Source organism: Oncorhynchus nerka, linkage group LG6, assembly GCF_034236695.1.
Source record: "Oncorhynchus nerka isolate Pitt River linkage group LG6, Oner_Uvic_2.0, whole genome shotgun sequence".
NCBI classification, from domain to species: domain Eukaryota; kingdom Metazoa; phylum Chordata; class Actinopteri; order Salmoniformes; family Salmonidae; genus Oncorhynchus; species Oncorhynchus nerka.
In genome coordinates this window covers 57,425,560-57,438,483 of record NC_088401.1, presented here as the reverse complement: position 1 = coordinate 57,438,483, position 12,924 = coordinate 57,425,560, and the positions used below count along the sequence as shown (strand labels likewise).

General features: G+C 44.4%; 1 protein-coding gene across 5 annotated transcripts; it reads left to right on the top strand.

Annotated features, from left to right (window-relative positions):
* Positions 1–1,117: 1,117 nt before the first annotated feature.
* On the top strand, positions 1,118–5,982 carry LOC115130730 (zinc finger protein with KRAB and SCAN domains 1-like). 5 transcript variants are annotated; one of them, XM_029662142.2, is made up of 5 exons: positions 1,118–1,317; positions 1,855–2,189; positions 3,356–3,564; positions 4,133–4,247; positions 4,429–5,982. In XM_029662142.2, exons 2-5 carry the CDS (start codon positions 1,895–1,897, stop codon positions 5,520–5,522), a joined length of 1,713 nt encoding a protein of 570 aa, XP_029518002.1. In that variant the 5' UTR covers positions 1,118–1,317; positions 1,855–1,894; the 3' UTR covers positions 5,523–5,982. The 5 variants fall into 5 exon arrangements, with proteins under 5 accessions (XP_029518002.1, XP_029518000.1, XP_029518001.1 ...); XM_029662140.2 differs by having other exon boundaries at positions 4,426–5,982; XM_029662141.2 differs by lacking the exon at positions 1,118–1,317 and adding an exon at positions 1,324–1,566 and having other exon boundaries at positions 4,426–5,982.
* Positions 5,983–12,924: the final 6,942 nt, after the last annotated feature.

Here is a 12,924-nt window from a genome sequence, read left to right as displayed (position 1 = left end):
TCCTGCTAAGCATTCAAAATGTAATGAGTATTTTTGGGTGTCAGAGAAAATGTATGGAGTAAAAAGTACATTATTGTATTTAGGAATGTAGTGAAGTAAAAGTAAATAGTAAAGTACAGATACCCAAAATAAACTTAATACTTCAAGGTATTTTTTACTTAATCTAAATTACGGATTACCTCTTGTCCGCTCGTCATCCCCTTATATGCCATAGTTTGTACATCTCAATTGTCAGTAGAAACCCCATTTGTTTAAGCAAGTCAGCCATATCAGCTATGGTTTTTTATAGGCAGTAAATTAGGCCGAAATAACAGTTTTTCTGCCAGACAAGGCTCCGCTGATAGCCATGTGTAGCAGTGGTAAGGTGTTGGGACAGCTAGCCTTTATATAGGCCCTAACCATTTGTGGGCATAGATTGTCACTGTTATAGTTCAATTAATTAATGTATTGTTTAGTGTTGTGTTTTTGTAATGACTTTTTGAGTTTGCCCCACCAAGATTTACATGCCAAAATCGCCACTGATCAGGGGCAATGGGCAACCTGCATCTAGCTAACCAAACCATGGCAAAGGTCAAATACAATCATAAACCCAGATTTGAGTCAGTAGGCCTGGGTTATGTCTATTGAAATGACAAGTCAATCACGCAAATAAGTTGTAGACTTAACATCTGGCACATAACAGAACAATTGCCAGAAAATAGCCAAACATTATTTTGAAGTTCATTCAAGTGTTTCTTGCGCAGAGATTTTGAGATCCTCTGTCCAACTTTCATCCCTCAAACCCTCCTGTTGGGTGTACCTATAGTTAAACACATGCGTAAAATTGATTTATTTACAAGTATAATAAGGCTGAATTATCTTTTTCTTACTACATAACCGTCAGGGTAGCCTTGTGATTAGAGAGTTGGACTAGTAACCAAAAGGTTGCAAGTTCAAATCCCCGAGCTGACAAGGTACAAATCTGCCGTTCTGCCCCTGAACAGGCAGTTAACCCACTGTTCCTAGGCCGTCATTGAAAATAAGAATTTGTTCTTAACTGACTTGCCTAGTTAAATAAATATTCAAATTAGTTTTAAGGCTTTGTGGGTGGGTTTCGGTTAGTTTTTTGCTATTTTATTTTTCAAAGAACTGGCAACCCTGTGTAGGAGGCAAGAAAGAAAACGCTGCTTCGAAGGGAGGACAAAGTTGGATCTATTTTTTTCCTTTGGCGTTTCGTCTCTTGGCTTATCTACAGTGTGCATTCTTCTCGGTTGTCGTGTAGAACAAACAGTGTTTAGTTATCGAATACTTCAATATTCGGATTTCAGCGACTTCACGGTGCGTAGCTAGCTAATGTTAGCTAATTACTAGCTAACGTTAGCACTTGAGCTGTTCTTGTGTTGTATTCAAGAAGGATAGCGTCGCGACGATCGTTAACTAGCTAGCCGGCATTGCTACAGTTTGGTTTCGTGTTATTCACTATTGCAATAGTCACGTTAATTGCCTTAGTTAACTAGCCAGCTACCATCTAGCTAAAGGTTTAGTTTAGGCAACAATGTAGCTAGCTAACTGAACCTCGAGTGATGGGTGGGTGTGCTTTTGTCCTTCCTCGTTCCATACGAAGTTAGGCTGTCTTGCTCAACGGTCTATTAGTTGGGAGTAGTGAGGTGGTATCTAGGATACTACTTAATCACTAATGTTAGCAAGAAAAAGTGTAGTCTTTCAGAAATTAGACTAGTTGGCCACTGGGTCTATATGATACTGCTGACTAATAACAGTAGCTAGTGTCACTGATAATGTGAATTTGTTCAAACTCAGTCAACATAGTTAACTAATGCTGTACATGTGTAACAGTTGAATATCTGTCTGGTCCAGTTCCCCAGATCGATCGTGTGATCGTCACGGCAGCGAACTCATGGCGGACTCCGTGGAAACGTTCCAGACACACCTCACCTCTGTCATGGACAGTTTGATCCGAGCGTCGGTGTGTGAGATCACCAAACTGTTCCAGGACACGGTGAACGACTTTCTGGTGGAAATATCTCTGAATAGGAATGAAATGGAGGCTCTGAAACTCCGACTCCGACTGACCGAGAACAAACTGAGAAATGAACGCAAGTACGGGATGGGGTGGGCAGAGAATCGCCGCAATGCTGGTTTGATAGGGTCGGAGGACGGTGGGCGGAAAAAGCGAAAAATTGAAGTGCCCCGTAAGTGTTCATATTTAGTAAGTACAGCCACAAAAGCATCACGGACCATATAGTCGTTTTTTACACATTTGTCTTGCCCTATGTATAAAACTAAAATAAAAAATTGTATTCTTCATATTATAATTGTTGAAATGATATGTAATTGCATATCAAATTAACACAAGTTGATTACTTGTGTAACATGAAGTCAAAAGCCTGTAATGCTTGTGTGAAGAGGTACTTGTTATGTTGGAAGCCATCTGGCAGAAACTGAGCCTTCTCCCTCCCTTTCCTTTCTACTCCTCTGCTCTCCCTCCCCCATCTCCTCCTCCTTCATGTTCTCTCTGTTCTTTGCCTCCCTGCCCCCCTCCCTTCCTCCCTCCCCCTCCCCCCTCCCTGCCCCCTCCCTTCCTCCCTGCCCCCTCTTCCTCCCTGCCCCCTCTCTCCCTGTCCCTCTCTTCTACTCTCTCCGCTCTCCCTCTTCACTCCCACCCCCTCCTCCCTCCTTCACACTCACTCCGCCGCTTCCGCTCCCTACTCCACCTCCTCTCCTTCATCATGCTATTTCCCTTCCCCCAACTCTTCCATTTCTGTCACGGCTCCCCTTCATCTCCTTCCCTCCTCTACTCCTCCACTCTCCCTCCTCCTCCTCCTCCTCTTCATGTCCTCTCTCTGTCCCTCACCTCCCCCACTCCTCTCTGCTCTCTCTCCCTCCATCTCTGCTCTCCTTCATAATGCCCTCTCTCCTCCCTGCCCCCACCTCCTCTACTTTTCTCTCCGCTCTCCCTCCCTCTTCACTCCCGCCGCCTCCTCTCTCCCGCTTCTGCTCCGTACTCTGCCTCCTCTCCTTCATCATGCTCTCTCCCTTCCCCCAACTCCTCAATTTCTGTCACTGCTCTCCTCTCCCTCCTCTCCTTTATGCTTTCTCCCGCTGCATGCTGTCCCTCCTCCTGCTCTCGTTCAACATGCTCTCTCCCTCCCCCCACTCTCCCCTTCCTCATGCCCTCTGCCTCTGCTCCCCCTCTCCTCTGCCTCTCTCCCACTCCCTGCCATCCCTCCCCTCCCTGCTTTCCTTCCTCTCCTTCATTTCTATCACTGCTTCCCTCTCTCTCCTTCATGCTCAACCCCTCCTCTTCCTCTCACCCGATCCATTCCCTCCCCCTCTCTTCCTCTCTCCCCCTCCACAGGAGGAAAGCAGAAGCTGGGTCCTGCATTTGGAGGCGTGTGGGAGGAAGGAGGAGGAGCAGCCGGGGAAGTAGCAGGGGGAGGCTGGAAGGAGGCACGCCAGATGTACCTCATCCATGTCCCTGGGGACGAGGAGGAAGAAGAAGGAGAACTATTGGAGGAGGGCTGTATTTCGGGAGAGGGGGAGGAGACGGACATCATCAAAGAGGAGGTGAGGGAGAAGAGGAGTGCTAAGGAATCTGAGTGTGGCACACACAGTGTCAGTGTGTCAGAGACGACTAGTTTACAAAAATAACTGCGTATCATCTGTGTGTGGTGAGACTGAGAATGTTGTTAAACTGCTGTTTTCTGAGTCAATGAGACACACTGCAGCAGATGGCGTGGATGGTGGAAAGCCACTGATTTGATATTCAACTGCAGAAGTAGCTCAAGCACTTGTTCAGTAGGGCAGTCAATGTTAAGTGCAGAGCGTTGTAGACACTATACATGAATAGAATTTTGAGTGCGAACACAGTTTTGTATTCTACATGACTGAGATCATGCAGTTGCGTCTATGCAATGTACATATGACCTTTATTGTATCTCAAACTGTTTAAACTTGACACTTTTAAAGAAAATGCCCTGTGTAAAACAGGACCCTCGTTGTTTGTGGCACTTGTGAAAGTGCACTTTGCATGCACAAAAATACTGGGTGTGGTCGTGCATTCTGCATTGCATTATTGTGTAGTCTATGGGGCTGTACTGGTGGGTAATGTAGTTTATTTTTGCTCTGTCTGTAGTCCGGTGATATGGTGGATGGGGGTTACCAGCCTGCGTCTCTGCGGCTGATCAAGGAAGCCCTGAAGATGGACCCACCCAACCAGAACTGCCATGGATCCAGAACCCACAGCGAAGGTACTGACTCCAGCTGAAAGCTCAGAACCAAAAACATGATGACCACACCTCCTGGATAGTGATAACCCCAATGTGAACACAGTGAAGTTTTCTTAAGTGTCTGCAGTACAATATGTTTGCATACACCCTCATAGTACTGCTCCTCTAACAGACTCTCACTCTCCTTCTCTCGGCCCAGTAGGAGACATGGAGCTCAGCCCTGTGGCCCTGAAGCGGCCCCTAGCCGTGAGGCCTGAAGAGGGGGATGAGGAGGAGTGGGACGTGGGGTCCCCTCCAACGGAGGTGTCAGAGGGGGCGCTGAGTGTGGTGGACCTGAGTGGGCTGGAGACGGCCCTGAGGGCAGAGAGGGGGCGCGAGCAGGCAGCCCTGAAGATCCCCCCCACAGCAGGCTCCAACCATGGCTCCAGGACCCCTGACCCGGAAGTAGTGGCAGACAGTGAGTTCAGCCTGGGCCAGAAGTACATTGGTCTGGATGGGCTGGAACAGAAGGGGGAGCTGGAGAGTCCCACAGCCTCAGAGAGGGACTATGGTGATGCCCTGCAGGTTCACGGTGCCCGTCTGAAGGAATTACAGGGGTCACTGCCAGTGGGGGATGGAGGGGAGCTGCAGCCACGCTGGCCCAAGAGGCTGAGGGATGGTGAGGGGATGGGGGAGCAGGGAGGCTCAGACGAGGGCCTACATCACCTGTCTGCTCCGGGTAGCGTGGATGACAGTGGTGAGGAGGAGACAGGGGACCTGATGCATTTCTGCATGCAGTGCGGCGGGGGCTTCGCCAACGAGGCTGAGCTGGAAGAGCACCCTTGCCCCCTGGGGGACGCCCACCTGCAGGAAGGAGGGACAGAGAACACCCTGTTCCCCTGCGCCTCGTGCGGCCACGCCTTCAGCCATGCCTGGGCCCTGAAGAACCATGAGTGTGTGTGCGCAGCCGAACGGCCCCACCGCTGCGAGCTCTGTGGGAAGGGCTTCACCCACTCTCGCTCGCTGGAGAGGCACCAGGTGGTTCACACTGGAGAGAGGCAGCACTGCTGCCAGCAGTGTGGGAGGAGCTTCAGTCGCCTAGGCAACCTGGAGAGGCACCAGCGGATTCACACAGGCGAGCGTCCGTACGGATGCGAGGCATGCGGGAAGCGCTTCAGCAGGGTAGAGTACCTGAAAAGACACCAGCTGATCCACAGTGGAGACAGAGATAAGGCCGGCAGCGCTCACCAGTGCTCCCAGTGTGGAAAGAGCTTCGGCGAACCAGAGCAGTTAAAAAACCACGAGTGCTTTTCATAACATTTTGAGACGTTTGATAATTGATATTTACCAGGATTTCTTTGGAGAGGGAAAATTGAAATTGCTGACTAGGGTAGAAGTTGCTCCCTAATCAGAGAGAAGATCAACATAAGATCATTTTAACCTAGCCTCAATCCCGAAGTTGACCATTAGAAATCTGTAAAGCTCTGACCTTGTATCAGTTGTTGGGGACACATTCTACCTACTCCAAAAAAGAGGAACAAAGACCATGCTGGTCATCCAGGGACAGGTTGAAATGAACTGTCTAATTGTGCACAGAGAAACCTGTGCTTTTATTTATGTTTCTCAATACATTGTATCTTTTACTATAAGAAATGAGTATCTTCACTGAACATCAATCATGACCTTGTTGATCTTGACTATCAATGATAATAACAATGTGTTATTTTGTACTATTTGTTTTTCAGTATTATCCATCAGGAATAAACATTTGACTATTCAGTGACCAATGGTCTCCTTTTATATACCGTCAAGTGCTAAGTGTTTGTTTTCAGCTAGAAAATTGTGTAGTTGAGTTATGTCTCAAACATTCACACAAGGTGTTGTCGGATTTCCGGACACATTTCTTTATTTCTGTGTACTTCGAAGTGTCTTCTACCAGAGAGGAAGAGGCGACGCCAAAAGTTTTACTCTGACAAAAATCTGTCCAAGAAGTAAGGAAGTTTTGTATGGAGGTCAATGGGTGTCAAATTTCGTACACAAAAAATGTAATTGCTCATTTGCTACATGAAGCTTATTTGATTGAATAGAAGTTTCGTGGTGGTTAGGTTCTTATGAATGCACTGATGTAAGTGAACGCACAAAATAAGACTTAAAGAGTTGTGCCTGTTGTCATAGAGATAGATGGAGGACTCATCATGGATATAACCTGTTTTAGCACGGACATTGCCGTTGAGGTCGAGGTCTTTACCGGTCCAAAACGTTGGAACCATTCCGCAGTGGCCTTGGGGCTTTCCCACCAGGATCCAATATGCATCAATTGTTTTGTTTTTTATATAGAAACCTGTTCTGAATGGACCCGAGGACAACTACACCCGTTCTGTATAGATCTGGTCGGATCCCGACCTGGTCCGAGTAAGGGAAGCAGCCCAGAATTATTATTATTTTTAACCTACTTTATTAACCAGAGCTGATAAAGCGCGAGAGGGAGAAAAATGGGCGGCTCTAGCAGGCAGGGGAGCGACGTACACTGGGAGGAGGGAGGAAGAGACGAGAGACCGTAACCAACCAATCAGACTCGTGCCATAGTAGACTAATAACTGCCATAGCTAGTTTATTTATCATCAAATATGATTACATAGTATCTGTGTTGACTGCAGCAAACCGGGAGAAGCTAGTTAAGATAGCTAATGTTACCTAAATAGGCTAATTGAGGCTGCAGTGCATGCACATTCTCATCCTACAGTTATAAATAACTCCATTAAAATATTAAGTAGCAGCCTAACTGTTGGCTCTTGGTCATTGTAGCCTATCCTTCTTTAACTTTTAATTCTGTCATTTTAATTTCATTGATTCGATATATCCTAACTTTTGCCACAAACGGAGGCTCTATGACAGTAGCCTATTGCCGCTTTGATGATTGTCCAACAGCAACAAGTTACATGCACCACGCTCCAGTCTCGTAAAAACCAAGAGCAGCAGCAAATCGTATAAAATGTCTATCTCTTTACTGCTGCAGCAGTCGTGTTTGAACCTGTACTGTTCCTTCCGGACAAGTCAGTTAAAATGACACATACTCCAGACCTGTGACAGTCAGGTTTCGAGCACAGGTGGATCCGTGAAGACCTACTTTGAGGGCTTTCACCATTTGAATGTAGTCAACTGGGTAGGACTTCCCACTTCATGTCCAATCGAGTCATCAGGAGGGATCAGACAATCTTGAAGAAGAAAATTGAGAACTTCCAAATTGAGATGCCCATGCTGCCCATGAGACTGCCCATGCTGTCACAGACACCATAATGGCACGGATACAAAGATGAGTCCTCTATCTATCTATGGCCTGTTGTTCCCACACGTATCTGACCTCTATTTGATTAGGGGTCTGGGAGTCCTCCCCCAGATGTTTGGGGGGCATCTAAAGCTCATTTCCTGCATTTCTACATCATCCAATATGACCCATGGCCCTTCTAGCTGTCTGTATTTAGAACAACAAAAAGTATGCAAAAATGCCCCCAGTCATGAAGCTAGGTAAGAGATCATCGTTAAATATGTTTAAGTGATTGATAAGATGAGATCAAAGGTCATTCAGAAATCTATATTGTGTTGCACCTTCAACCAATAGTCTAACAAATCAAACCACTTTTAAAAAAATCATGTACAAAGACTTTTGATTGTGTTTATTAAGACAACCTCTATATCAAATTTCAGCCAGACCGCCCAGCCAGCATCAGAGACCTGCACGCCCAGCCAGCATCAGAGACCTGCACGCCCAGCCAGCATCAGAGACCTGCACGCCCAGCCAGCATCAGAGACCTGCACGCCCAGCCAGCATCAGAGACCTGCACGCCCAGCCAGCATCAGAGACCTGCACGCCCGACCCCCACCAATCTAGTCAATACCTCAACTCTCTCCCAAAACATTTTTAAAAAATACAAAAAAATATTCCTAAGGGAAAGGTTTGGAAACAAAAGTGGAAAAAAACAACAACACAAAAACACAACCACACATGTACATTAACACACAGAAACAGGATATCATATAATTAATCTCATTGGCCTAATAGGACTGTAGAGCTCTTTTTACTTGCACTCAAAATAGCTGGGTTGCCCCGTTCTGTCCCTAGGGGTCAGTGGTGTAAAGTACTTAGATAAAAGTACTTTAAAGTACTACTTAAGTCATTTCTTGGGATATCTGTACTTTACTATTTATATTTTTGACTACTTTTACTTTTATTCACTACATTCCTAAAGAAAATATTGTACTTTTTACTCCATACATTTTCCCTGACAACCAAAAGTACTCGTTACATTTTGAATGCTTAGCAGGACAGGAAATTTGTCAAATTCACTCACTTATCAAGAGAAGACTTGGTCATCCCTACTGCCGCTGGGCTGGCGGAATCACTAAACACAAATGCATCTTTTGCAAATAATGTCAGAGTATTGGAGTGTGCCCCTGGCTATCTGTACACAAGAAATTGGTGCCCTCTGCTTTGCTTAATATTTGGAATTTTAAATGATTTATACTTTTACTTTTCTTTTGATACTTAAGTATATTTTAGTATTTACATGTACTTTTGATACTTAAGTATATTTAAAACCAAATACTTTTAGACTTTTACTCAAGTAGTATTTTACTGGCTGACTTTCACTTTTACTTGAGTAACTTTCTATTAAGGTATCTACAGTGCCTTGCGAAAGTATTCGGCCCCCTTGAACTTTGCGACCTTTTGCCACATTTCAGGCTTCAAACATAAAGATATAAAACTGTATTTTTTTGTGAAGAATCAACAACAAGTGGGACACAATCATGAAGTGGAACGACATTTATTGGATATTTCAAACTTTTTTAACAAATCAAAAACTGATTTGAAAATTGGTCAAAAACTGATTAAAAATTGGGCGTGCAAAATTATTCAGCCCCCTTAAGTTAATACTTTGTAGCGCCATTACAGCTGTAAGTCGCTTGGGGTATGTCTCTATCAGTTTTGCACATCGAGAGACTGAATTTTTTTCCCATTCCTCCTTGCAAAACAGCTCGAGCTCAGTGAGGTTGGATGGAGAGCATTTGTGAACAGCAGTTTTCAGTTCTTTCCACAGATTCTCGATTGGATTCAGGTCTGGACTTTGACTTGGCCATTCTAACACCTGGATATGTTTATTTTTTAACCATTCCAATGTAGATTTTGCTTTATGTTTTGGATCATTGTCTTGTTGGAAGACAAATCTCCGTCCCAGTCTCAGGTCTTTTGCAGACTCCATCAGGTTTTCTTCCAGAATGGTCCTGTATTTGGCTCCATCCATCTTCCCATCAATTTTAACCATCTTCCCTGTCCCTGCTGAAGAAAAGCAGGCCCAAACCATGATGCTGCCACCACCATGTTTGACAGTGGGGATGGTGTGTTCAGGGTGATGAGCTGTGTTGTTTTTACGCCAAACATAACAGTTTGCATTGTTGCCAAAAAGTTCAATTTTGGTTTCATCTGACCAGAGCACCTTCTTCCACATGTTTGGTGTGTCTCCCAGGTGGCTTGTGGCAAACTTTAAACAACACTTTTTATGGATATCTTTAAGAAATGGCTTTCTTCTTGCCACTCTTCCATAAAGGCCAGATTTGTGCAATATACGACTGATTGTTGTCCTATGGACAGAGTCTCCCACCTCAGCTGTAGATCTCTGCAGTTCATCCAGAGTGATCATGGGCCTCTTGGCTGCATCTCTGATCAGTCTTCTCCTTGTATGAGCTGAAAGTTTAGAGGGACGGCCAGGTCTTGGTAGATTTGCAGTGGTCTGATACTCCTTCCATTTCAATATTATCGCTTGCACAGTGCTCCTTGGGATGTTTAAAGTTTGGGAAATCTTTTTGTATCCAAATCCGGCTTTAAACTTCTTCACAACAGTATCTCGGACCTGCCTGGTGTGTTCCTTGTTCTTCATTTACATTTACATTTAAGTCATTTAGCAGACGCTCTTATCCAGAGCGACTTACAAATTTCATGATGCTCTCTGCTCTTTTAACGGACCTCTGAGACTATCACAGTGCAGGTGCATTTATACGGAGACTTGATTACACACAGGTGGATTGTATTTATCATCATTAGTCATTTAGGTCAACATTGGATCATTCAGAGATCCTCACTGAACTTCTGGAGAGAGTTTGCTGCACTGAAAGTAAAGGGGCTGAATAATTTTGCACGCCCAATTTTTCAGTTTTTGATTTGTTAAAAAAGTTTGAAATATCCAATAAATGTCGTTCCACTTCATGATTGTGTCCCACTTGTTGTTGATTCTTCACAAAAAAATACAGTTTTATATCTTTATGTTTGAAGCCTGAAATGTGGCAAAAGGTCGCTAAGTTCAGGGGGGCTGAATACTTTCGCAAGGCACTGTATACTTTTACTCAAATATGACAATTGGGTACTATTTCCACCACTTCAAGGGGTCCACCACCATGCAGCACCCTGACCCAACACACCCCACTCAGCTTTAGGATCTTAGTGAAACATTCATTATTGGTTTTGGGTGGCATCCAGACCGTATAACTGTTGCCCAGTATACCCTTAATCTTATAATACGGCAAATCTAGTGATATATAACTTGACATTTCTGCCATCCATTGTAAGAGGACAACCAACCTTTGAAATAATGGCAATGCATTTCTTAGATGCTTGGTTACATAGTTTTGTTTGATAACAGTCTCCAGTATCAACATTTCCAAGCAAACAAAAACGGAGAAGGGAGAATCTGACATACTCTGAAAGACATACTCTGCCAGAATTCAGCCAACCTTCACAAGACCATAACATATGCAAATATGTCCCCTTTTGTGTTTTACACCTCCAGCAGAGGAATACAATTTCTGAGTGCATGTAATTAAGTTACACTGGTATATAAACTCAGCGAAAAAGAAAACGTCCCCTTTTCAGGACCCTGTCTTTCAAAGATAATTCGTAAAAATCCAAATAACTTCACAGATCTTCATTGTAAAGGGTTAAAACACTGTTTCCCATGCTTGTTCAATGAACTATAAACAATTAATGAACATGCACCTGTGAAACGATCGTTAAGACACTAACAGCTTACAGACGTAGGCAATTAGGGTCACAGTTATGAAAACTTAGGACACTAAAGAGGCCTTTCTGCTGACTCTGAAAAACACCAAAAGAAAGATGCCCAGGGTCCCTGCTCACCTGCGTGAACGTGCCTTAGCCATGCTGCAAGGAGGCATGAGGAATGCAGATGTGGCTAGGGCAATAAATTGCAATGTCCAGCTGATCGTCCTCGCAGTGGCAGCCCACGTGTAACAACACCTGCACAGCATTGGTACATCTGAACATCACACCTACGGGACAGGTACAAAATGGCGACAACAACTGCCCGAGTTACACCAGAAACACACAATCCCTCCAGTACATTACTGCAGTAATTTATGTCTGAGGTTATATGAACATGACCGGGCATTCAAACATATTCATTCATCATCATCAATAGCTTCTACCAGGTCCTCCTCACATTTTTGTTTTACATTCTTTGTGTCATCGAGAAAAGCCTTTATCAACCCTTGTTACAGTTTGGAGGTTTGTCAGACTGCCTTAAAATAGTTTCAATCTTTGAAGCATCTGGCTTGTCCTGTGTTTTCTGCACAGAGAGAATAACATGTTATATCTGCAAAAATGCACCTCCGCTCCGTTACAGACTGGTCTTCCCTGGCTGCCTGACCCTGCTGAGACTCGTCACCATCGGATACTGCTAAGACATGATGAGCATAGTGTTGTGTACTGAGAGTGCACCATGACAGGGAAGCCTGTAGAGCTCTTTATTACTGTGTCAGTGTGAAAAGTAGGGAATTAGATAAGGAAACTGACTAATTAATAATGTTACATTGCTATACTGACACTAATAAAATCTCACATTGCACAAACAGAAGTCAGAATTATCAGTCTTCAATCATTTGGCCACTGGTTTCATCATTTCGTTCAGGTCTAGTGTGAATGAGGGAAAAATAATACGTACTTTTGGCCATCTCTCTCTCTCTCTAATGGTACATCAACAGGCGAAAGCTAGCTAAGCTAATTTACTTCTATTTGGACGGGACAAAAAGGCTACAAACCAACAAACAAACAACAGCTGTTAGATAGTAATAATAGAAACCTCATATCGCTATCTGACAGATAGCTACAGGCTATAGGTAAACTGGCTGTGGTAGCAACTAGCAAGCTATTTCATTCACCAAAGTCAAGAAGGGATGAAACATTAGTCAACATTGCATATCATTTGCACTACTAGCCCTGCACTGGGAATAAACACTAGTTTAGTTTTTTTCTGTTAAGTTAAACAGACATCAACTAAAGAGTTGCCATTTTCTGCTCTGCTTGCTTTTACAACTTGGAGAAAGAGCGCAACACATACAGACGAACAGCAGCTGCCTCTGTTCAAACCTGCCGTGCTAGTCCAGCCAGGCTTTCAGAAGCTTTGCCGCCTTACCACCGGCAGAAACCTCCAAACCGTCTACTCGACCGCTCTGAGGCGTACTCATGGTCCTAAAGCACACCGATGCTGTTTTTGGTATCACAGTGAAAGTTGTGCCCCTGACTTTCACAGCTTGCTTAAATCATGTCTTGTTCGAGACCAAGGTGGGTGATATTCTCAAACTGTACAAGTCAAGTGCAGAGGCATCATGACCAAAGTGGGACACAGGGGCACGTCCCACCTAAGATTTGACC

Coding starts and splice junctions, on each gene's coding strand:
- LOC115130730 (XM_065019718.1), top strand. CDS start 2,830: ATGTCCTCTCTCTGTCCCTCACCTCCCCCACTCCTCTCTGCTCTCTCT. Junction 3,565..4,132: donor CGGACATCATCAAAGAGGAG/GTGAGGGAGAAG, acceptor CTCTGTCTGTAG/TCCGGTGATATGGTGGATGG. Junction 4,248..4,425: donor ATCCAGAACCCACAGCGAAG/GTACTGACTCCA, acceptor CTCTCGGCCCAG/TAGGAGACATGGAGCTCAGC.